Source organism: Pelophylax lessonae (assembly GCF_965119305.1).
Source record: "Pelophylax lessonae genome assembly, chromosome: 10".
Taxonomy (NCBI): Eukaryota; Metazoa; Chordata; class Amphibia; order Anura; family Ranidae; genus Pelophylax; species Pelophylax lessonae.
In genome coordinates, this window is record NC_138777.1 from 8241121 (window position 1) to 8263992 (window position 22872).

A 22872-nucleotide genomic window follows, 5' to 3' on the forward strand; every position below is an offset into this window, starting at 1 on the left:
GAAAGAAAGAAAGAAAGAAAGAAAGAAAGAAAGAAAGAAAGAAAGAAAGAAAGAAAGAAAGAGAAAAGAAGGAAGGAAGGAAGGAATCAAGGAAGGAAAAAGAAGAAGATGAAGAGAAGGAGAAGAAAGAAAAAGGAAGAAACGCAGAAAAGATAAGTAAGAAAGAAGCAAAGAAGAAGGAAGGAAGGAAAGGAACAGGAAAATAGGAAAGAAAAAAAGAAAAAGAAAGAAAGAAAGAAAGAAAGAAAGAAAGAAAGAAGAGAAGGCGAAGAAAGAAAAAGGAAGGGGCAAGTAAGAAGAAAGAAGAAACACAGAAAAGAGAAGTAAGAAAGAAGCTAAGAAGAGGGAAGGAAGGAAGGAAGGAAGGAAGGAAGGAAGGAAGGAAGGAAGGAAGGAAGGAAGGAAGGAAGGAAGGAAGGAAGGAAGGAAGGGAATAGGAAAGAAAGAAAGAAAGAAAGAAAGAAAGAAAGAAAGAAAGAAAGAAAGAAGAGAGGAAAAGAAGAAAGGGAGAACAAAAAAGGAAGGAAGAAAGCAGGAAGGAAGAAGGAAGGACAAAAAAAGAGTGTGAATGGCAATGAATCATCCCCCATAAAGTAGAATACATTTGATAGTTCAACAGGCAGTGTGGGGATCCCGGGTACTGCTGGTGCTGGGAGTACAGACACTGGGAAGTGAATTGGGAAGCTGCACATTGCTTTTTATCAGAGTGACTCAATTCCTCCACACTTTCCAGTTTTCATGATTCAGGTTTGCTCGGATTCTCTATTTGAATAGTTCCCCGCAGATCAGACAGATCTACATGCAACTATTCATCTGAATTAAAATTGGTCAAATCAGTGATTTCCCAGAATCCTCACTACTCACCACCACAGTCCCTGAGAGGTAGGAGAAGGCAGCGGGTGAATAAACCCCAAATCATCTTCCCAATACATTCATATCACTCATATCAGTCACATCAGTAATATCACTCATATCAGTCACTCATATCACTCATATCAGTCACATCAGTAATATCACTCATATCAGTCACTCATATCACTCATATCAGTCACATCAGTCATATCAATCATATCAGTCATATCACTCAGATCAGTCACTCATATCACTCATATCAGTCATATCACTAATATCAGTCATATCAGTCAAATCACTCAGATCAGTCATATCACTCATATCACTCATATCAGTCATATCACTCATATCAGTCATATCACTAATATCAGTCACTCATATCACTCATATCAGTCATATCACTAATATCAGTCATATCAGTCAAATCACTCAGATCAGTCATATCACTCATATCAATCATATTACTCATATTACTCATATCACTCATATCACTCATATCACTCATATCACTCATATCACTCATATCAGTCACATCAGTAATATCACTCATATCAGTCACTCATATCAGTCATATCAGTAATATCAGTCATATCAGTCATATCACTAATATCAGTCATATCACTCATATCATTCACATCAGTAATATCACTCATATCAGTCACTCATATCACTCATATCAGTCACATCAGTAATATCACTCATATCAGTTACTCATATCACTCATATCAGTCACATTAGTAATATCACTCATATCAGTCACTCATATCACTCATATCAGTCACATCAGTCATATCAATCATATCAGTCATATCACTCAGATCAGTCACTCATATCACTCATATCAGTCATATCACTAATATCAGTCATATCAGTCAAATCACTCAGATCAGTCATATCACTCATATCACTCATATCACTCATATCAGTCATATCAGTCATATCAGTCATATCAGTCACTCATATCACTCATATCAGTCATATCACTAATATCAGTCATATCAGTCAAATCACTCAGATCAGTCATATCACTCATATCAATCATATCACTCATATTACTCATATCACTCATATCAGTCATATCACTCATATCACTCATATCAGTCACATCAGTAATATCACTCATATCAGTCACTCATATCAGTCATATCAGTCATATCAGTAATATCAGTCATATCACTAATATCAGTCATATCACTCATATCATTCACATCAGTAATATCACTCATATCAGTCACTCATATCACTCATATCAGTCACATCAGTAATATCACTCATATCAGTTACTCATATCACTCATATCAGTCACATTAGTAATATCACTCATATCAGTCACTCATATCACTCATATCAGTCACATCAGTCATATCAATCATATCAGTCATATCACTCAGATCAGTCACTCATATCACTCATATCAGTCATATCACTAATATCAGTCATATCAGTCAAATCACTCAGATCAGTCATATCACTCATATCACTCATATCACTCATATCAGTCATATCAGTCATATCAGTCATATCAGTCACTCATATCACTCATATCAGTCATATCACTAATATCAGTCATATCAGTCAAATCACTCAGATCAGTCATATCACTCATATCAATCATATCACTCATATTACTCATATCACTCATATCAGTCATATCACTCATATCACTCATATCAGTCACATCAGTAATATCACTCATATCAGTCACTCATATCAGTCATATCAGTCATATCAGTAATATCAGTCATATCACTAATATCAGTCATATCACTCATATCATTCACATCAGTAATATCACTCATATCAGTCACTCATATCACTCATATCAGTCACATCAGTAATATCACTCATATCAGTTACTCATATCACTCATATCAGTCACATCAGTAATATCACTCATATCAGTCACTCATATCAGTCACATCAGTCATATCAATCATATCAGTCATATCAGTCATATCAGTCATATCACTCGTATCAATCATATCAGTCATATCAGTCAAATCACTCATATCAATCATATCAGTCATATCAGTCATATCAGTTATGGGCAGAATGCCCCTTTTAAGTCCCCCAATAAGAGGCGGTGTCACTGACCTCCGCAGTTCATGATCTTTCGAACGGTCGTCGTGGACAGAATATTTCTGCTCCTCAGAAAGTCGGCTATCTGTCCTCCGATAGGCACAATAATTGTCATGACCAGATGCGGCACGGCAGACAACATCCCAACCTGGCATGAAACGTGAATGAGAGCGGAAGTTATTATACAGATTTATTTTCTGCCACTGAACTCCAGGCAGGTAATAAAAACACAAATGAATGTAGCTCTGTATTTATTATGACATCATTAAATGATTAATTAAACCCCTTGCTGCCGGCTTCCACCGGCCCTTTAAGAGTTGATGATACCAGAGGCGCAGACTGATCATGCGATCGCTGTGATTGGTTGTCGTAGTGATGATGTAATTAGGAGCCCATCCTACCAGCTCCGAGATCTTCACTGTGTGTTAAGCACTCCAGCCCCAGGAAGATTTTATCAATGCAAAAACGCCCCCCCCCCCTATTGACTTCAATGCTGAATTGTGTCCCATTGACTTTAATGCAAAATCATGTCCCTTTGACTTTGATACAAAAATGTCCCCTATTGACTTCAATGCAAAAATGTATCCCATTGACTTCAATGCAAATCACATACCATTGACTTCAATGCAAAAACACCCCCTATTAACATCAATGCAAAATCATGTCCCATTGACTTCAATGCAAAATCGTGTTCCATTGACCTCAATGCAAAAACGCCCACTATCGACTTCAATGCAAATTTGGGTCCCCAATGACTTCAATGCAAAATCACAAACACATTGACTACAATGCAAAAACGCCCCCTATTGACTTCAATGCAGAATCGTGTCCCATTGACCAATGAAAAATCGCGTCCCATTGACCTCAATGCAAAAACGCCACCCTAATGACTTTAATGCAAAATTGTGTTCCATTTACTTTAGTGCAAAAATGCCCCCTATTGACTTCAATGCAAAGTTGCGTCCCAATGACTGCAATGCAAAATCGCATCCCATTGACCTCAATGAAAAAACGCCCCCTAATGACTTTAATGCAAAATCGTGTTCCATTTACTTTAGTGCAAAAAATGCCCCCTATTGACTTCAATGCAAAATTAAGTCCCATTGACTTCAATGCAAAATCGCGTCCATTGACTTCTATGCAAAAAATCCCCTTATTGACTTCATTGGAAAATCGCGTCCCATTGACTTCAATGCAAAAATGCCCCCTAATGACTTTAATGCAAAATCGTGTTCCATTTACTTTAGTGCAAAAAATGCCCCTATTGACTTTAATGCAAAGTTGCGTCCCATTGACTGCAATGCAAAATCGTGTCCTATTGACCAATGCAAAATCGCGTCCCATTGACCTCAATGCAAAAACGCCCCCTAATGACTTTAATGCAAAATCGTGTTCCATTTACTTTAGTGCAAAAAATGCCCCTATTGACTTTAATGCAAAGTTGCGTCCCATTGACTGCAATGCAAAATCGTGTCCCCTTGACCAATGCAAAATCGCGTCCCATTGACCTCAATGCAAAAAATCCCCTTATTGACTTCATTGGAAAATCGCGTCACATTGGCTTCAATGCAAAAATGCCACCCACAATAATTACATTTTTACCACTTTACCGCTGCTCACTAGAGCTCTACTGCGGCAAAGTGGCTCTTGTAGGTCTGACGATGTAGACCTACGTCGTCAGACACTCCCCCTTCTCGGCGGCGCGCGCGAGCCACCGGAGGCTCGCTCCCGCTGTATTCAGTCACAGCGATCGTCGGGGAATCGAGTCTGGAGATCCGCCCGCTTGTGTAAACAGAGCGGGCGGATCTCCTAAGTGACAGGCAGGGTCAGATTGCAGATTGCATAGCTGAACATGCGATCTGTCCTTGTGTCACTCAGTCCCCTCCCCCACACATGTCAGTAAGCACCAGGCATACATTAACCCCTCCCTCTCCAATAAAGTTAACCCCTTCCCTGCCAGTGTCATTTTTACAGTAACAGTGCATATTTATAGCACTGATTACTGTAGTAATGTCACTGGTACCCCCAAAAGTGTCAAAAATGTCAGTCAAGGGTCCGATCTGTCCACTGCAATGTCGCAGTCTCGCAAAAAAAAAAAATCGCAGATCGCCGCCATTACTCGTTAAAAAAAAAAAAACACCAAAAATGACAGAAATCTTTCCCTTAGTTAGTAAACGCATTAACTTTTGCGCAAACCAATCAAAATACGCTTATTGCGATTTTTTTTTACCAAAAATATGTAGCAGAAAACAAATTGGCCTAAAATGATAAAAAATTTTGATTTTTACATTTTTTTGGGGGGGAAATTCATAAAAAAAAATGTGAAAAATATTGTTATTTTTTCAAAATTGTCGCTATTTTTCTGTTTATAGCTCAAAAAGTAAAAAACGCACAGGTGATCAAATACCACCAAAAGAAAGCTCTGTTTGTGGAAAAAAAAGGACGTAAATTTTGTTTGGGTACGGAATTGCATGACCGCGCAATTGTCAGTTAAAGTCGCACAGTGCCGAATCGCAAAAAGTGGCCCAGACGTAAGACAGAAAAATCCTCCGGTGGTAAAGTGGTTAAAAAAAAAATTAAAAAAACTGTCCATTTCAGTTTCGTTCTTTTGCCAAGTGCATCCTTAATTTTCATTTTCAGCACCGGAATTTTCATGTATTTCACTACTAGTTTATGGAGTAGAAATATAAACAATTGAAAATTTCTCACCTTGCTAATCTCAAACCCAAACACCTCCTCAAAGTAAGCCGGCTGGCTGATGAGCAGCAGGTAAAACGTCCAACTTCTACAGAAATTTGCAACTATGATTGCATAGACAGGCATCGAGGTAAAGAATTTTCTCCAAGGAGTCTTGTATTTCTGGAAAAGAAAACATCATCTGCTGATTAAAGTGATTACGGTGGGGGGGGGCAGTGTGGTTTGATTGCAAGCCTAGTTCCAAGCTTTCCGATTCTTCCCCTTATCCTCTTACCTCAAGTGGACCCATGAGGTTGGCGCTCTCACCGATGCTTTCTTCAATGTATGTTCGTTCTTCTTCCGTGATGGTGGGGTGCTTCGCTGGGCTCTCATAGGAAACCAGAATCCAGAAGAAGTACCAGACTATTCCAAAACACCCTGCAAAGACACAAGTCATGATGAACGCAGTGCTACACTTCACATTTCATAAGTAGGATTCCAGTTTCACCCATTACATTCTAACACGGTTTAAGATTATCACTTACTTCCTGGTTGCTTGCGTTCCACCACTCGGTCCGGTAGAACGCATACGTCACGTGGTGACGCTGGACGTCGCACGTGACATCATTTCCTAGCGCAACACCGAGCGGCTATTTAAAACAGCGGTATGAGCTCTTTGAACTCTTCAAACCTAAACTCCAGGCAGGTTTAATTTTGACTATAGAGGGAAGACATAATTCCCCGCACACATGTTTTTAGAAGTTCTAACTCTTCTTTGACCATGGACCTATTATGCACAGAGAGTGAGGCTAATCCTGATGTGCCATTAGAGGTGGAGATCTCTTGTCTATAGACTACATTGGTCAAAGCCTCATATGAGGTCATGATAGTGGCTTTAAAGATCACCTCTTAAATCCTGCTTTCTACTGATGCCTCAAGGGCCTTCAACTGGTCCTTCCCCCAACTTACCTTATGCCTCTTTTCCACTGAGTGGTATGGTACGGTTCGGTTCAGTACGGTACGGTTCGAAACGGTACACTTTGCGTTTCCACTGCCAATAGTACCCTTTCATGATAGGTGTGGTGTAGCAGGAAAGCTGTGATAGACGATTCTCTGTCAACCAATCAAAGTTCTGCAGAGTGTAGCTCCACCCTGTTGGTACGGTACTAATGTGCTTGGTACCCCAACGAAAGGGTACCAAAAAGTGGTATGGTATGGTTCGGAATTAGGGTACCATTCATAATGGAAACGGCATAAATAGCGTACCGTACCGAACCGAACCGTACCAGAAAGCTCAGTGGAAACGAGCCATAAGAATCCATAAGGTTAGGTCCGTGCATGCTCCAATAAGTCAAATTACTGTACCCCACCTCCTCTATGTGCATTTGAGTAAAATGGACCTCTTCCAGATCACAAATGGACCCAACAGGCTTGCCCACTCTCTCCCCTGATCTTCATTCTAACATTGGAACCACTGTTGAGGAGAATGAGAGCAAGAACATATATAGAAAGAATCAAGGTGGGCATCACTCAACATAAAGGGGGCATCCCTAATAAAAGTCCTTAACAGAGTTAGGTGGACCCACTGTGTCAAACAGCCAACAGCAGGCAGGACAGATGCTAGAGCGGTGTAGGTCCTCCGACCGATGGCCGACCAAACAGCAGTGAGAAAGTCAGTGGGTTGATGGTCTGATCAGATGCAGACAAACTGACCTTAAAAGCCAGCCATAGACAGAGCGTTTTTCTTTCCTGCAACCATGGGTTGCAAAAAAAAAATTGCTTGATCCCCCCATCAACACAGCCGGTGTCGGTGGATCCTTCCCACTAAGCCATTTGGTTCTACCGACAGGGGGGCTGGGGAAGCCGCCCCCCCCCCCCCACTGGGAGAACAACAGGCTTGTTATACCCAAGTTGATCGATCGATCTATCAACTTGGGTACATTCAGCCTGTCCATAGATGGTTGGAATCTCGGTCAGTCCCTGCTGAACTGGCAGAGATTTGAACCATCTATGGTCAACTTTAGTTGGTCAAAGGCTCATATGAGCTCTTGATGGTGGCTTCAAAGATCACCTCTTGGATCCTTCTTTCTACTGATGCAAAGAAGGCCTTCAACTGGGTCAGCTGGTCCTTCCCACGACTTACCTTAGAATGCAATTGGCTAGGTTCCTGCATGCTACAATAAATCACATTTCTGTACACCCCCCGTGTGCATCACAATAAAACGGAACGCTCTAAGACCCCTTCCAGGTCACAAAGGGACCCGATAGTGTTGCTAACTCTCCCCTCTGATCTTCAACACTGTAGCAACTCCTAAGGAAAATAAGAGTAAACCCAGAAATAGATCATGGTGGGCCTCACCTCCCTTAATTAATGTGAGACCTTAACAGAGTTAGGTGGACCCACTGTGTCACCAGGGGAAAACAGCTAAACAGGCAGAATGGATTCTAGAGCAGTGTAGGTCCTCCAACAGTTGGCCAGACCAAAAAGTAGACAGTATCAAAGTCAGCAGGTTGATGGTATGATCAGGCACAGAAAAACTAACCTTAACAGTGTAAAGGTTCATGACAGGTATTAAGGGCAATACAAACCCAGACTAAACAATTTGGAGGAGTAATCCAGAGAATGAACAGTCAGACAGTCCAACAAACTTGTATCCAGGACATGAGCAGACTAATTGTCGATCAGGGACAGGCTGAATGTCCAGCAGTCTAATTAAACTTCCCTGATTAGGGTAGGTGTGCACTGCTGAGACCTGAGCTGCAGTGCTGACTAATGGCTAGCATATAGTGAAAGCTCTAATCTGATTGGTATACCACTACTTTCTGTCCAGACAGGAGATGAGAGGAAATCTTCCCAATCGGGACACAAATAGCTACTAATTCCTTGCTTTATCCAAAATGAAATAAAATCTTTCGACTGGCATTAAGGTTTAAATTTGGGGTACAGGGTTTATAGTTTGCTGTAGATAATTCAAATACCCAGGATCTCCTCCTTGGTATGGAATTGTTCAGAAAGGAACCTTCATGCCATTGATGAGTGTATCAGTGAACGCCAAAGCTGGTGTCGGGGTCCTGGCGGCAAGCCTGACGTGCAGAGGGTAGCCTCGTAGGGACCAGAGAGCGGAACACAGACAAGTCACCTTGGTAGTAGACACAGGCTAGCCTGAGGGGGGGAATCTAAGTGCCAACCGGTTTGCCCCAGAGCCTCTGATGGTGAGGATGGATTTTGCTGCGTGTATAGCACCAGTTTGCGGTCCTCAGGGTCGCCCCACCAGGGGGTGAACAAGTCCAGGTCTGATGACGGATAAGCAGACAAGGGTAATGCAGGAGAATGGTCACAGAACATGCCAAGGTCAGGTCGGGCAGCAGACAAGCGAGGTGAGAGACAAGCCTGGAGGTCAATCAGGGATAAATCAGGGATACAGCAGGTTTCAGGATCAGGAGCACAGGGAAAGCAGCAGACAAGACAGCAAAGCATGAGTGAACCTGCTACCCTTAAATAGGCCATTTGGGCACCAACCTGTCGTCGTGGCTATTGCGTGCACATGCGCGCGTGGTCGCGCACATGGCCCGTCGCGCACACTCATGCGCACTGGCAAATGCTTGTTCACCGCTAAACGGGCAGAAAAGAGTTCCCGCCTGCGCACTCCAGGAATGACTAGTGCATTCCTGACAGCTGGATTTGACCTGAAATTGGGACAATTTGTGACATGCAAAACTGCTGCCAAAGCATCCTTTTCTTTTAGTGAACAGGTAAAGAGGTCGTTAGGACCATTTCACAATTCCCAGGTTAGGTCTGCTGTTTGTCCTTGGAAATCTGGAAATTCCCCAACTGTTGTGGTGAAATCGACCTTGTACTATGTAAGGAGTGTTTCACAAAGTTTTTTTCAGTCGTGACACCCTTTGGAAGTATGCAAATGCTTCAAAACCTTAAGGCACCCTAGTCTATTACATCAAAATCCCCCCTTTGCATGGGAAGTCCTCAGCCCCCCCACCCTTTCATTTCAGAGTTCTCCCATCCCCTTCACACCACAGTCCTCACTTTCCCATCCCCCTTTCATATTGAAGTCATTAGTCAACCCCCCCTTCAAATCAGAGTCCTCAGCTCCCCTTTCCTTTTCACAATACAGTCCTGAGCCCCCCTGCCCCTTTCCACATAAGGGTCTTCATCCCCCTTCTCATCAGAGTCCTCAGTCTTCCCTTTCACATCAAAGTCCTCCACCCCCTTCCCTCCTTTACATCAGAGCCCTCAGCACCTCCCATCCCCATCACATCAGAGTTCTCAGCCCCCCTTTCCTTTTCACAATACAGTCCTGAGCCTCCTACCCCCCTTTCCACATAAGAGTCTTCACCCCCCCCCCCTTTCTCATCAGAGCCCTCAGTCTTCCATTTCACATCAGAGTCCTCCACCCCCTTCTCTCCGTTACATAAGAGCCCTCAGCACCCTCCATCCCCCTCACATCAGAGTTCTCAGTCCACCCCTATACATAAGAGTCCTCAGTACCCCCTTCACATCCAAGTCCTCAGTACCCCCCCTCGCATCAGTGTCCTGAGTACCCCCCCTTCACATTAGTGTCCTCAGTAACCCACCTCCTTCACATCAGTGTCCTCAGCCCCCCCACCCCCCCCCCTTCGCATCAGTGTCCTCAGTACCCCCCCTTCACATCAGTGTCCTCAGTACCCCCCCCCCCCCTTCGCATCAGTGTCCTCAGTACCCCCCCCTTCACATCAGTGTCCTCAGTACCCCCCCATATTTCCACCTCCTTCTTAATGCAATGCTGGGTTTGCCCTGAATAACATCTGGCTTGGATTAACGGCATCCATTCCCATGGGCAATGGTGACTGGGGTGACTGGCCCTCCTGCCCCATGGAAATGCATGACCCTGTGCTAAAATATTGGACCCCTGACAATCCCAGATGGCACACTAGTGTGTCGCTGCACCCCAGTTGAGAAACTCTGCTATAGGCTATAAAGAAAGATTGCAATACCTCCACATCGGCATTCAATAAAACATGGCTCCCAACTGACAAGAGAGCATACCATCGAAGCATGTGCCTCCATACTGAACTGCAAAGAATGAATGAGTGAAACTGAGAGATTTAATTTTCCCAAAATATAAATGAAAATCAGAAGAACTTTTACATAGTTACATAGTAGGTGAGGTTGAATAAAGACAATAGTCCATCCAGTTCAACCTGTGTAGGCATGTGCGGCTGTAATCATCTCCCATACCCCTGAATGTTCTGATCCTTGAGATGTAAGTCTAAGAGTCTTTTGAAAGCCACCATACTACCCGCAGAAACCACCTCTTGTGGTAGAGAATTCCACAATCTTGTTGCCCTAACAGTAAAGAACCCCCCGCGTTGCCTGAGGTTAAAACGCTTCTCCTCTAATCGCATTGTATGCCCTCGAGTCCTCATGCAATCCCTTCGAATGAACAGCTTTTTTTCTAAGCTGGGATCCCCATTAAGATAATTATAAATTGCTATCATGTCCCCCCTCAGACGTCTATAAATAAATAAAATACCAAAACCACTTTTGCCTTCCCCTTTGACCCCGATGATATGCATCGGGGTCAAAGGGGAAGGCAAAAGTGGGTTTGGTATGTTATTAAGGAAGTGTAGTCCACCCCCTAAAGAGCAGCTGTTGAATTTTGTCCTTTTCCCCCATTGGAGCACACACAGCCAAGCACACAACATTTGCCTTACTCTTCCACTGGCTCCAAAGAACAGTCTATAGGTTTCTTTTTTTTTTTTTTTGTAAACAATGAACTGGGATAGGGAGAGGGAGCATGGGATACCCCAGTAAACGGTAGAACTGAACACCTTAAGGACTCCTTACTTCTGACTGCACTATACAAAACAGGAATATCCCATAGGATCTCTTTACTGGTGGTGACCGTGACGGTGTTCACCGTAATTAACGGTTTGAATTGCTTCAGATGGGACAGTAATATTTGTCAGCAATATTTCTCAAGAAATGTAGGAAGATGAATGGTTTGACTTTTCAGATTGCTAGATAGTGAGATGGGGTGGGGTTTGTTATTGGTAAGTGCCTGTATTCCTTTGTTCTATTGTTTCTGTCTGCCTTAAGATAAACTTATTATGGGATGTACTGTATATGTGTATGTGGATTGGCTGCTAAGGTGGAGGGGGGATTGTCCCACAGTGTATATCTCTTTGTGCATGTGTTTGAATAAACAGTCTGTTTTTACCTCTTCATGAAGTCTCGACTCATGTTTGGGGGAATCTGCTACAAAGGATTGCTCTGCTCTTCATACTCCCTTGAATAATCACTAAGCTCTTGTAAAAGCTTGTTCCTGCTTCACTCTCTGGGAAAAGAGAGGTTCACCCAATGGAACCTGGAGCCTTGTCGTAGGTCCAGGGTGGGTAGGAGACAGCGAGACCCCAACCAAGCTGTGGGATCTGAGGTGGTTATGGTGTCTGGTGGAGTGCTTGGAGCCCTCAGGAAGCACTAGGAGCATCCGTCAACTGAGGTACCTAGTCGGGGTGCTCATTGGGTATCAGGACAATATCCCCCGGACAATATCCCCCCGGATATTATCCCCCGGGACAATATCCCCCCGGATAACATCCCCCTGGACAACATCCCCCCTGGACAACATCCCCCCGGATAATATCCCCCCTGGACAAAATCCCCCCGGACAAAATCCCCTGGGCAATACCCCCTGTACAATACATCCCCCGGATAATATCCCCCTGGTACAACATCCCGAACTAAGGATCTTCATGTGTCTTCGCCCGCTGTCAAAACAGGGGGGATATTGTCTAGGGGGATATTGTCCTGGGAGGATATTGTCCGGGGGGATGTTGTCCAGGGGAGATTATGTCCAGGGGGGATGTTTCCCAGGGGATATTGTCCAGGGGGATATTGTCCTAGAATCGCTCGTTTATCTGTTACAGTGACTAGTACTCCTTCCAGAGTTAAAAGCTACACACAGTCACTACTCTTCAGCGTTGGGGTCATTTAGTCACCTAGCCACAGCATAATTGGTTGCCTTCTGACAATATTCATAAGGCTCTTCCTAGTGAGGGAGGCTCACACCAACATAGGACAGCTGGACTCTTTCCCACCAACTTCCTCATGGCTCTCTCCAGTGAGCACATCCAGACCCAACTTGATTCCCAGATGCAGATTTGCAAATAGACGCCAAAGCTAAGCCTAGTTGAGACCTCTGTGTCTTCCTGGAATCTTCCTCTAGGACCAAGACCAGGGGCAGAGCCACAAACAGGGATTTCCTCCTGCAGGACTGGACCCAAGAACCCTGCACCCTGCTGGCCAGGCCCCAGGCCTCAGACTATGAATATGCGCTCTCACCACCACCTACTTGGCACACTTTCCTAGGCATTGGCTGGAGTCCTTAAATATCCAGGCTTGCATGCCCTGTTCTTCCTCCCACTATGGTTCTAGAATCCTCTAGGAGGCAGAGGGAAGCAAAAGAGCAGTAGTCTGTGAAACACTGAGCAGCCTTAATGTTTCAACCTTGGCTTTTCTAATTATAAGGGAGCCAAAGGGAATTTACCTAGCGGCCTACTCTACACTAAAGATGCTACATCAGCTCCAGGCTTTAGATGGCTACTGGAGGTTCTTTCAACTATCCTGCTCTTCAGTTGAACAATACAGGTAGCATCTGTTGCTCAACTGCCTCATCTTAGCATAGAAATTAATGAGGATTTCTCTTGCCGTGTCAATTAAGCATTGCAAGGATATTCTACTCCCAGAAGACTGATAACTCTCTCACGCTCATATGATGGTAGGAGGAACGTTCTTTACTTCTACAATCACCTAATGACTCATGGGGCAGGGGGTGTCAAGGTCTTACCTTGCCCTCCCGTTGGGAGCCATCTTGGACATGTGCAGACTGCTGCCTCCTACAAACTCTGATTGCATCATCACTTGCCTGCTGCCTGGGTGTCGCACAGTGATGATGCTGCATACCTGACTATATCTATCACCTGATGGGTTGCAGTCCTTGCCCTTGTGTTTGTGCTCGAAGTTGCATCTCTGCTAGCAGTCTTCTGTTTTCTGTGTTACTCCATGTATGACCTGGCTGTATGATGGGAGGGGGGTAGACATCCCACCCTTCTATCCCACCCTTCTCCATCAGGACATTGCACACTATTACTGCCCATAGATCACCCTTATGTGAGAACATAAATCTTGTCCTTTATACCACTAAATGGGGTTTAGCAGAAGACCTTCAAATCCGACAGCCTCAGAAATATGTTCCAAGACTTTAATAACACGGTACAAACCGTCTCACTGTGAATGGGTGTTTAATTGGTTTTCGGGAAGACACGTTGATGCTTTTTATTCCAGGAACAACGTTAATTAGTCCTCCTTGACCCGAAGTGGAAACGTTTGCAGCGAGGACTGTGTTATTTTCCAAGTAACATGTTCGGATTGGAGTCATTATCCTCCTTGGTCACATGGGCCGGAATGTGACAGGAGAAATACTGCAATTATCATGAAGCTTATGAAACCAAATAATATGCAGAAAGTTCATTTTTGAGGACACCAAAAAAAAGGTGGCACAGAGGGCTCTGAGATATCAACATATGTAGAGGGAAGGTTTGCTTTGTGCTTGTTTTGTAGTGTACATCTGTGCTATTTTTATCCACTTCCGGAAGATTTACCCCCCCCCTTCATGACCAGGTCATTTTTTTGTGATATGGCACTGCATTATTTTAACTGACAATTACGCGATCGTGCAATGCTGTATCCAAATAAAATGTAGCTGAGGAGGCGTACATCAACAAGACTCAATTTACATGCCAGTGCTACCACTAGTCGAACTAGGCAGCCGCCTAGGGCGTGCTGCCACCTAGGGTGCAACCATGGGCAGTGCCACATTCCTCTCCTGTCACCTCCTCATCCCTGGTGGATGTCACCTCTAGAGAGTGGGGCAGTGTGTACAGGAAGGGGGGTGTAGGGTTAAAGGGGGGAAGTGGGTATAGGAAGGGGGGTGTAGGGTTAAGGGGGGTTAAGGGGGGCAGTGTGTGCAGAAAGAGGGTGGAGCATTGAAGCAGGGTAGTGTGTGCAGGAAGAGGGTGTAGGGTTAAGGGGGGCAGTGTGTGCAGAAAGAGGGGGGCTGTATGTACAGGAAGGGGGTGTTCCGTTCAAGCAGGGCAGTGTGTGAAGGAAGGGGGTGTAGCGTTAAAGGGGGGCAGTGTGTGCAGGAGGGGGGCAGTGTGTACAGGAAGGGGGGTGTAGGGTTAAAGGGGGAAAGTGGGTATAGGAAGGGGGGTGTAGGGTTAAGGGGGGCAGTGTGTGCAGAAAGAGGGTGGAGCATTGAAGCAGGGAAGTGTGTGCAGGAAGGGGGTGTAGGGTTAAGGGGGGGCAGTGTGTGGAGGAAGGGGGGCTGTGTGTACAGGAAGGAGGTGTTGCGTTCAAGCAGGGCAGTGTGTGAAGGAAGGGGGTGTAGCGTTAAAGGGGGGCATTGTGTGCAGGAGGGGGGCAGTGTGTACAGGAAGGGGGGTGTAGGGTTAAAGGGGGGCAGTGTTTGCAGGAAGAGGGTGTAGCGTTAAACGGGGGCAGTGTGTGCAGGAAGGGGGGACAGTGTGTACAGGAAGGGGTGTAACATTAAAGCAGGGCAGTGTGTGAAGGAAGGGGTGTAGCTTTAAAGGGGGGCAGTACGTGCAGCAAGGGGGGGGCAGTGTGTACAGGAAGGGGGTGTAGCGGTAAAGGGGGGCAGTGTGTGCAGGAAGGGGGGCAGTGTGTACAGGAAGGGGTGTAGAGTTAAAGCAGGGCAGTGTGTGAAGGAAGGGGTTGTAGCTTTAAAGGGGGGCAGAATGTACAGGAAGGGGGGCAGTGTGTACAGGAAGGGGGTGTAGGGTTAAAGGGGGGCAGTGTGTGCACGAGGGGGGTCAGTGTGTACAGGAAGCGGGGTGTAGGGTTAAAGGGGGGGCAGTGTGTGCAGGAAGGGGGTTTAGTGTTAAAGGGGGGCAGTGTGTGCAGGAGGGGGGGCAGTGATAAAGAGAGGCAGTGTGTGCAGGAAGAGGGTGATGGATTAAAGAGGGCAGTGTATACAGGAAGGGGGTGTAGGGTTAAAGGGGGGCAGTGTGTGCAGGAGGGGGGTCAGTGTGTACAGGAAGGGGGGTGTAGGGTTAAAGTGGGGCAGTGTGTGCAGGAGGGGGGGGGCAGTAATAAAGAGAGGCAGTGTGTGCAGGAAGAGGGTGATGGATTAAAGAGGGCAGTGTATACAGGAAGGGGAGTGTAGGGTTAAAGGGGGGGGGGGCATTATGTGCAGGAAGGGGGCAATGTGTACAGTATTTTTTTTTGGGGGGGGGTGCAAGTAGCTGGTCTTGCCTAGGGCACAAAATAGTCTAGCACTAGCCCTGCTTACATGAGAACATATATGTGACTGGAGGGACCTCAGGACCGAAGGGAAGGGAAGTGAAGGAAGAGAATTTGTGCTAGGAGGGGGAATTTGGGGGCCCACTAAAGGGTTTGCTTTACAAGTTTATCCTGCTAAAGATTTTATTTCTTTACCATACAATGGTGAACCTATTATGGCTTTCCTGGAGAAAAGAGCACATTGATTACAAGGTTATATTGGGTCAGAGAATCAATGTGCATTTCTGTAGTGGTGATACTTACGAATTCATTGCTGTAGGTCCCTCAACACCCTGTAGTGTCAAGGCACAAATTACACATTTATCATAATGTGAATCTAACCCAGTTCCTCTCAGGGTCTCAAAAGTCCCAGAAACTGTAACAATAGAGCTCTCCTTTGTTCAGGCACAATCACTGGTTGCTACAACATTTACATTAAATCCTATGGTCTACTTGTCCCAGTGTTTGTAAAAGATCTTCAGAAACATCAAATGGTCCAACTGCAAAATGTTTCCTATCCTCATCACCAATATTCAGTGTACAACACCAATAACTAAGCCACAGACATTAGAACATTCACTCACTAGCCAGGCAATGCACCAACTGAACCACACTATGTACAAATTGTTATAGAAATAAAACCAAGAAATAGATTGGAATTCCCTTCATCTTATCTCCCAGAGACACAAAGTGAAGAGAAATCCCTCAAACAGTTGTCACTGAAACTGGTTTTGGCTTCAACTTTTTCATGCCCATAAGCCATTATAACCAAGATGCTGAGGCAAAATTTTGTAGTGTCAGTATGCATTTTTTTTTACACAGGTATGCATTTCCTACTTATTTTAAAGTATTTTTTTTATAATATTATTGTATTGGACATTTACTGTATTAAACAGGCAAATTTAGTATCGTTAGTATGAATTTTTTACACAAATATTTATTTTATATTTTTTTATTAATAATATTATTTTATCAGACAATTACCGTATTAAACAGTATTTTTTTTTTTTTTTTTTACACACATACTTATTTTCTACTTTTTTTTAATGAATTAATTAATTTTATGATTTTATTGTATCGGACGACTACTGTATTAAACAGTATTTTTTTTTTTTTTTTTTTTTTTTTTTTACATACATATATATTTTCTATTTTTTTTTAATTATACAATTATTTTTTAATTGTCAGTTAAATTCACACAGTGCCAAGTTGAAAAAAGTGGCCTGGTCATTGAGCAGAAAAATCTTCCGGGGCTAAAGTGGTTAAACAGCCAAATTTCCTTGTGTCAGTATGCATTCTTACACATATATCTATTTTCTTCTTCTTCTTTTTTTTTAATATTACATTCTTTGTTTAATGATATAATTGTATCAGACAATTACTGTATTAAACAGGCAAATTTTCTTGTGTCAGTATGCATTCTTACACATATGTCTATTTTCTTCTTCTTTTTAAAAAAAAAATATTTAATTATTTTTTTAATAATATAATTGTATCAGACAATTACTGTATTAAACAGCCACATTTCCTTGTGTCATTATGCATTTTTACACACATATCTATTTTCTTCTTTTTCTATAATACATTTTTTTTTAATAATATAATTGTATCAGACAATTACTGTATTAAACAGCCACATTTCCTTGTGTCATTATGCATTTTTACACACATATCTATTTTCTTCTTTTTCTATAATACATTTTTTTTTTAATAATATAATTGTATCAGACAATTACTGTATTAAACAGCCACATTTCCTTGTGTCATTATGCATTTTTACACACATATCTATTTTCTTCTTTTTCTATAATACATTTTTTTTTAATAATATAATTGTATCAGACAATTACTGTATTAAACAGCCACATTTCCTTGTGTCATTATGCATTTTTACACACATATCTATTTTCTTCTTTTTCTATAATACATTTTTTTTTAATAATATAATTGTATCAGACAATTACTGTATTAAACAGCCACATTTCCTTGTGTCATTATGCATTTTTACACACACATATCTATTTTTTTCTTTTTATATAATACATTTTTTTTTAATAATATAATTGTATCAAACAACTACTGTATTAAACAGAATCATTTTGTTATCTAAAGGCTGCAGTGACCTCTTCAAGCTGAATCCATTTTTTCCAGCTTGCATATGATCCTCATGTCATAGCTAAAATATTGATCACACAATCAGGAACCACTGATTGGTTCCTGATTGTTATTGGGGACAGAAGCTCTCAATGACAGTTCGGATTTACAGTTGTCATGGTCAGGTGATAGCTGTCAGAAGTCAGGGATTTAACAACGCATGCTCAGCGCGGGGCATAGTGAATTCCAATGAAATGGTAAGCGGACTATTAACTACATACAGTATATAACAGTGATGGCGAACCTTGGCACCGCAGATATTTTGGAACTACATTTCCCATGATGCTCAACTACACTGCAGAGTGCATAAGCATCATGGGAAATGTAGTTCCAAACCATCTGGGGTGCCAAGGTTCACCAACACTGGTATATAACATTACCATAGGTGCAAGACATAATACAAATACACGTCATGCATTACAATCTTCTCTAGCACCAAATATGTATTCTTGTTGCTTTACCGAATGTCTAACCAGGAATTATAGAACTTCAGACACTAAAATTTAAATCAAGACAGTCTTACTTCTCCTGCTGCAGCAGCAACATCCAGCAGTAACAGTGAGGCTGCATGTAAATCACTGTAAGCCAGGATTAGATAGAGAGATGATAATCTTACCATATACATAGAATACAGAAGACCACCCGGTGTATTGCACTAGGATCCCGGCTAAAGGCATAGCAATCACCGCTCCAGCGTAGGACCCTGAGAGAAACGAAACGCGTAAGTTGTGAAGCTTTTGTGCACCGGGAGACAAAAAAATAAAAAAATAAAGAAATGAGAAAAAGATTAAATCTTTACCGCAGAAGGAGGTGGTCGCCAACCTACTCCTCTCTAACGGGGGCGCCCACTTGCTCCATATTCCGTGGCATGCCGGGTAGGTGACACCCTAAAATTATGAAAAAAAATAAATGATATGTAACAGCAAAGTTTCTTTATACACTGAGCAAAATTATAAACGCAACACTTTTGTTTTTGCCCCCATTTTTCATGAGCTGAACTCAAAGTTCTAAGACTTTTTCTGTGTACACAAAAGGCCGATTTCTCTCAAATATTTCTCACAAATCTGTGTTAGTGATCACTTCTCCTTTGCCGAGATAATCCATCCCCCTCACAGGTGTGACATATCAAGATGCTGATTGGACAGCATGATTATTGCACAGGTGTGCCTTAGGCTGCCCACAATAAAAGGCCACTCTAAAATGTGCAGTTTTATCACACAGCACAATGCCACAGATGTGGCAAGTTTTGAGGGAGCGTGCAATTGGCGTGCAAATGTCCACCAGAAGCGCAATTGTGAGGTCAGGCACTGAAGTTGGAAAAGAAGGCCTGGCTTGCAGTCTCCACTCTAATTGATTGCCAATGGTTTTCTATCAGGTTGAGGTCAGGACTCTGTGCAGGCCAGTCAAGTTCCTCCAGCCCAAACTCGCTCATCCATGTCTATATGGACCTTGCTTTTTTGCACTGATCCAAATCATTTGGTGGAGGGGGATTATGGTGTGGGGTTGTTTTTCAGGGGTTGGGCTTGGCCCCTTAGTTCCAGTGAAGGGAACTTTTAACCACTTAAGCCCCGGAAGATTTTACCCCCTTCCTGACCAGGGCCTATTTTGCGATTCAGCACTGCGTGACTTTAACGGACAATTGCGCGGTCGTGCGACGCTGTACCCAAATGACATCTTTTTTTTCCCCACAAACAGAGCTTTCTTTTGGTGGTATTTGATCACCTGTGCGATTTTTACTTTTTGCTTTTTGCGCTATAAACAAGAAAAGAGCGACAATTTTGCAAAAATAACAATATTTTTCACATTTTTTTATATAAAATTCCCCAAAATCAAAATTTTTTAACATTTTAGGCCAATTTGTTTTCTGCTACATATGTTTGGTAAAAAAAAAAATCTCAAAAAGCGTATTTTGATTGGTTTGCGCAAAAGTTATTGCGTTTACTAACTAAGGGGAAGATTTTTGTCATTTTTATTGTTTTTTATTAACGAGTAATGGCGGCGATCTGCGATTTTTTTTGCGGGACTGCGACATTGCGGCGGACAGATTGGACCCTTGATTGACATTTTTGACACTTTTGGGGGTACCAGTGACATTACTACAGTAATCAGTGCTATACATATGCACTGTTACTGTAAAAATGACACTGGCAGGGAAGGGGTTAACTTTATTAGAGAAGGAGGGGTTAAGTGTGTCCCTAGGGGCGTGCTTCTACCTGTGATTGGATGTGGCTAGTGATGTAACAGCAGAGATCTACGGTCCTACATAGCAGGACCGTATGATCTGTGCTGTTACACAGGGGAGAATGACAGGCAGCTGTGTTTACATTAGCCGCCTGCCTTTCTCCCGGTGTAAGCGACGATCGTGAGTGCCCGGTGGTCATCGGGTCCGCCGCTCACACGCGCGGGGGGGTCCGTGAGCGAGCGGGAGCGGGCCTCCGGCGGCGCGTGCTCGCTCCCTAGACCCTCACAGGCTAGCAACGTAGATCTACGTCACTTTGCTTGTGAGGGGCTGACTGCCGACGTAAATTGTCATTAGGCAGTCGGCAAGTGGTTATAGGCGTCAGCTATCCAAGATATATTGGACATTTTCATGCTCCCAACTTTGTGTTTTTTTCTTTTTTCCCGGGGTGGTGCAAAACTTGAAACGAAAAAAAAAAACCTGTAAGTAAACAAGAAACGTGCATTTGAAACACACTAAAAAGTGCACTTAAGTTTGTGCTTTAGTCCCCCCTTTAATGGAATCCCAGTCTTAGTCCGTAGGGTTCAATATTGAGTTGGCCCACCCTTTGCAGCTATAACAGCTTCAACGCTTCTGGGAAGGCTGTCCACAAGGTTTAGGAGTGTCTATGGGAATGTTTGGCCATTCTTCCAGAAGCGCATTTGTGAGGTGAGGCACTGATGTTGGAGAGAAGGTCTGCACTCTAATTCATCCCAAAGGTGTTCTATCGGGTTGAGGTCAGGACTCTGTGCAGGCCAGTCAAGTTCCTCCACCGCAAACCTGCTCCTTCGTGTCTTTATGGACCTTGCTTTGTGCAGTGGTGCGCAGTCATGTTGAAACAGGACGGGGCCACCCCCAAACTCCTCCCACAAAGTTGGGAGCATGAAATTGTCTAAGTTGTCTTGGTATGCTGACACCAAAAGAGTTCCCTTCACTGGGACTAAGAGGCCAAGCCCAACCCCTGAAAAACAACCCCACACCATAAGTTCCTCCACCCCAAACTCGCTCATCCATGTCTTTATTGTTGGAGATACAACAGCTTTCAGCTTAACTGCAGTTCATAAATAGGACACTAGATGTCGCTAATGCTCAGTGATATGCTATGCATTTTCTATGATGTGTTGTAATTTCCTGTATACTGTACTTGTTGGTTATCTCTTCCTGTCTGTGTTTTTATCACAATGAGAAGGTGACATTTTTGCTATCTGTGGTTATGTTCCAAAAAGGAGCCAGTTCCTGTTACTCCACAATGTCTGATCTGAATAAACTCCGCTGCACCCAGTGATCACACTCTGCAACATTTATGGACCTTGCTTGGTGGCTAAGATCAAGTGTAGTATCTGTTCTTATCAGTGATCTAGTAGAGGTTCTGTGCTCTTATTCTGGACTGACCAAGGTTGGAATGTATGGCTATAATTCTCTGCTCGAAAGATGGGGGCTTGGGAGGTTTACCGGCTGGAACAGAAAGCGGGGTGCCCACAGGCAGTTGAGGCACAGGAGTAAAGCTGGAAAAGCCCATTACCTCCTGGTTTGAACGTTCTATGTTGTATGGCCATAGGCCTAGAAGGAAGACGGTCCTCAGTGTCTGTGCCTTCAGGGAATGGTCACCCTAGGGGTGCTCTTAGTAACACTTGGATGTGGGACCCCACTGTGTGAACAGGCACATGGTCACAGCCACCAAAAGCATTTTTTCTGCACTGCGCCTTTTAGGGCTGGGCTTTTTGGCTAATTTCGGGGGCAATCTCTGTCTACCAAGTCTCAGGGCCCAGCCAGTGCATTATTTCACGGCCACTTATTTATTTTTCTACCACGTCTCACTTTCACTTTTGTGTTTGTTTTCTCACTAGGATGGAGGATGGGAGTCCTCAGGTTTGCCCTGACATCTAGGGGGAGCATGTGTGGCCCTCGGGCTCCTTTCTCCACTGCCCCTGGGGGGTCCCTCTTCAGGAGAGCCTCTCCACCAAGAAAGCATAATGTTTCCATCTGAATGGGTCTTCAAGACATACCGCCAAGGCAACAAAAACATATTAACCACTTGCCGACTGCCGCACGACTATTTACGTCGGCAGTCAGCCCCTCACAGGCAGAGCGACATAGGGCTACGTCACTAGCCTGTAAGGGTTTTGGGAGCGAGCGCGCGCCGCCGGATGCGCGCTCCCGCTCGGTCACGGACCCCCGCGCGCGTGTGCCCGGCGGACCCGATGGCGCACTCGCGATCATCCGTGACAGTGGGAGAAAGGCAGGCGGCTAATGTAAACAAAGCCGCCTGTCATTCTCCCCTGTGTATGAATGGTGATCAAACGGTTCTACTATGTAGGACCGTTGATCACTGTTCTTACACAGCAAGCCTGCCATGCATGCCACTGCCAAGCCTGTTGTCTACCAGTACCCCCAGGTCCTTTTCCATCCTAGACTCACCCAGAGGTTCCCCCCCTAGTGAGTAGCTTGCTTTCTGGTTTCTGGCCCCCAAGTGCATTACTTTACATTTTTCAACATTAAATCTCATCTGCCATGTAGTTGCCCACCCCGTTATTTT

At 43.8% G+C, this 22872-nt stretch overlaps 1 protein-coding gene across 1 annotated transcript in view; it reads right to left on the reverse strand.

The window, feature by feature from the left end:
* Nucleotides 1–22872, reverse strand: part of SLC17A6 (solute carrier family 17 member 6) — an 88347-nt gene that overhangs the window by 15472 nt on the left and 50003 nt on the right. The window contains exons 5-9 of the mRNA XM_082270284.1: nt 18918–19005; nt 18735–18821; nt 5903–6045; nt 5641–5790; nt 2947–3079 (exon numbers count right to left, since the gene is read on the reverse strand). Coding sequence (XP_082126410.1) covers nt 2947–3079; nt 5641–5790; nt 5903–6045; nt 18735–18821; nt 18918–19005 — 601 coding nt within the window. The remainder of the gene's footprint in view (nt 1–2946; nt 3080–5640; nt 5791–5902; nt 6046–18734; nt 18822–18917; nt 19006–22872) is intronic.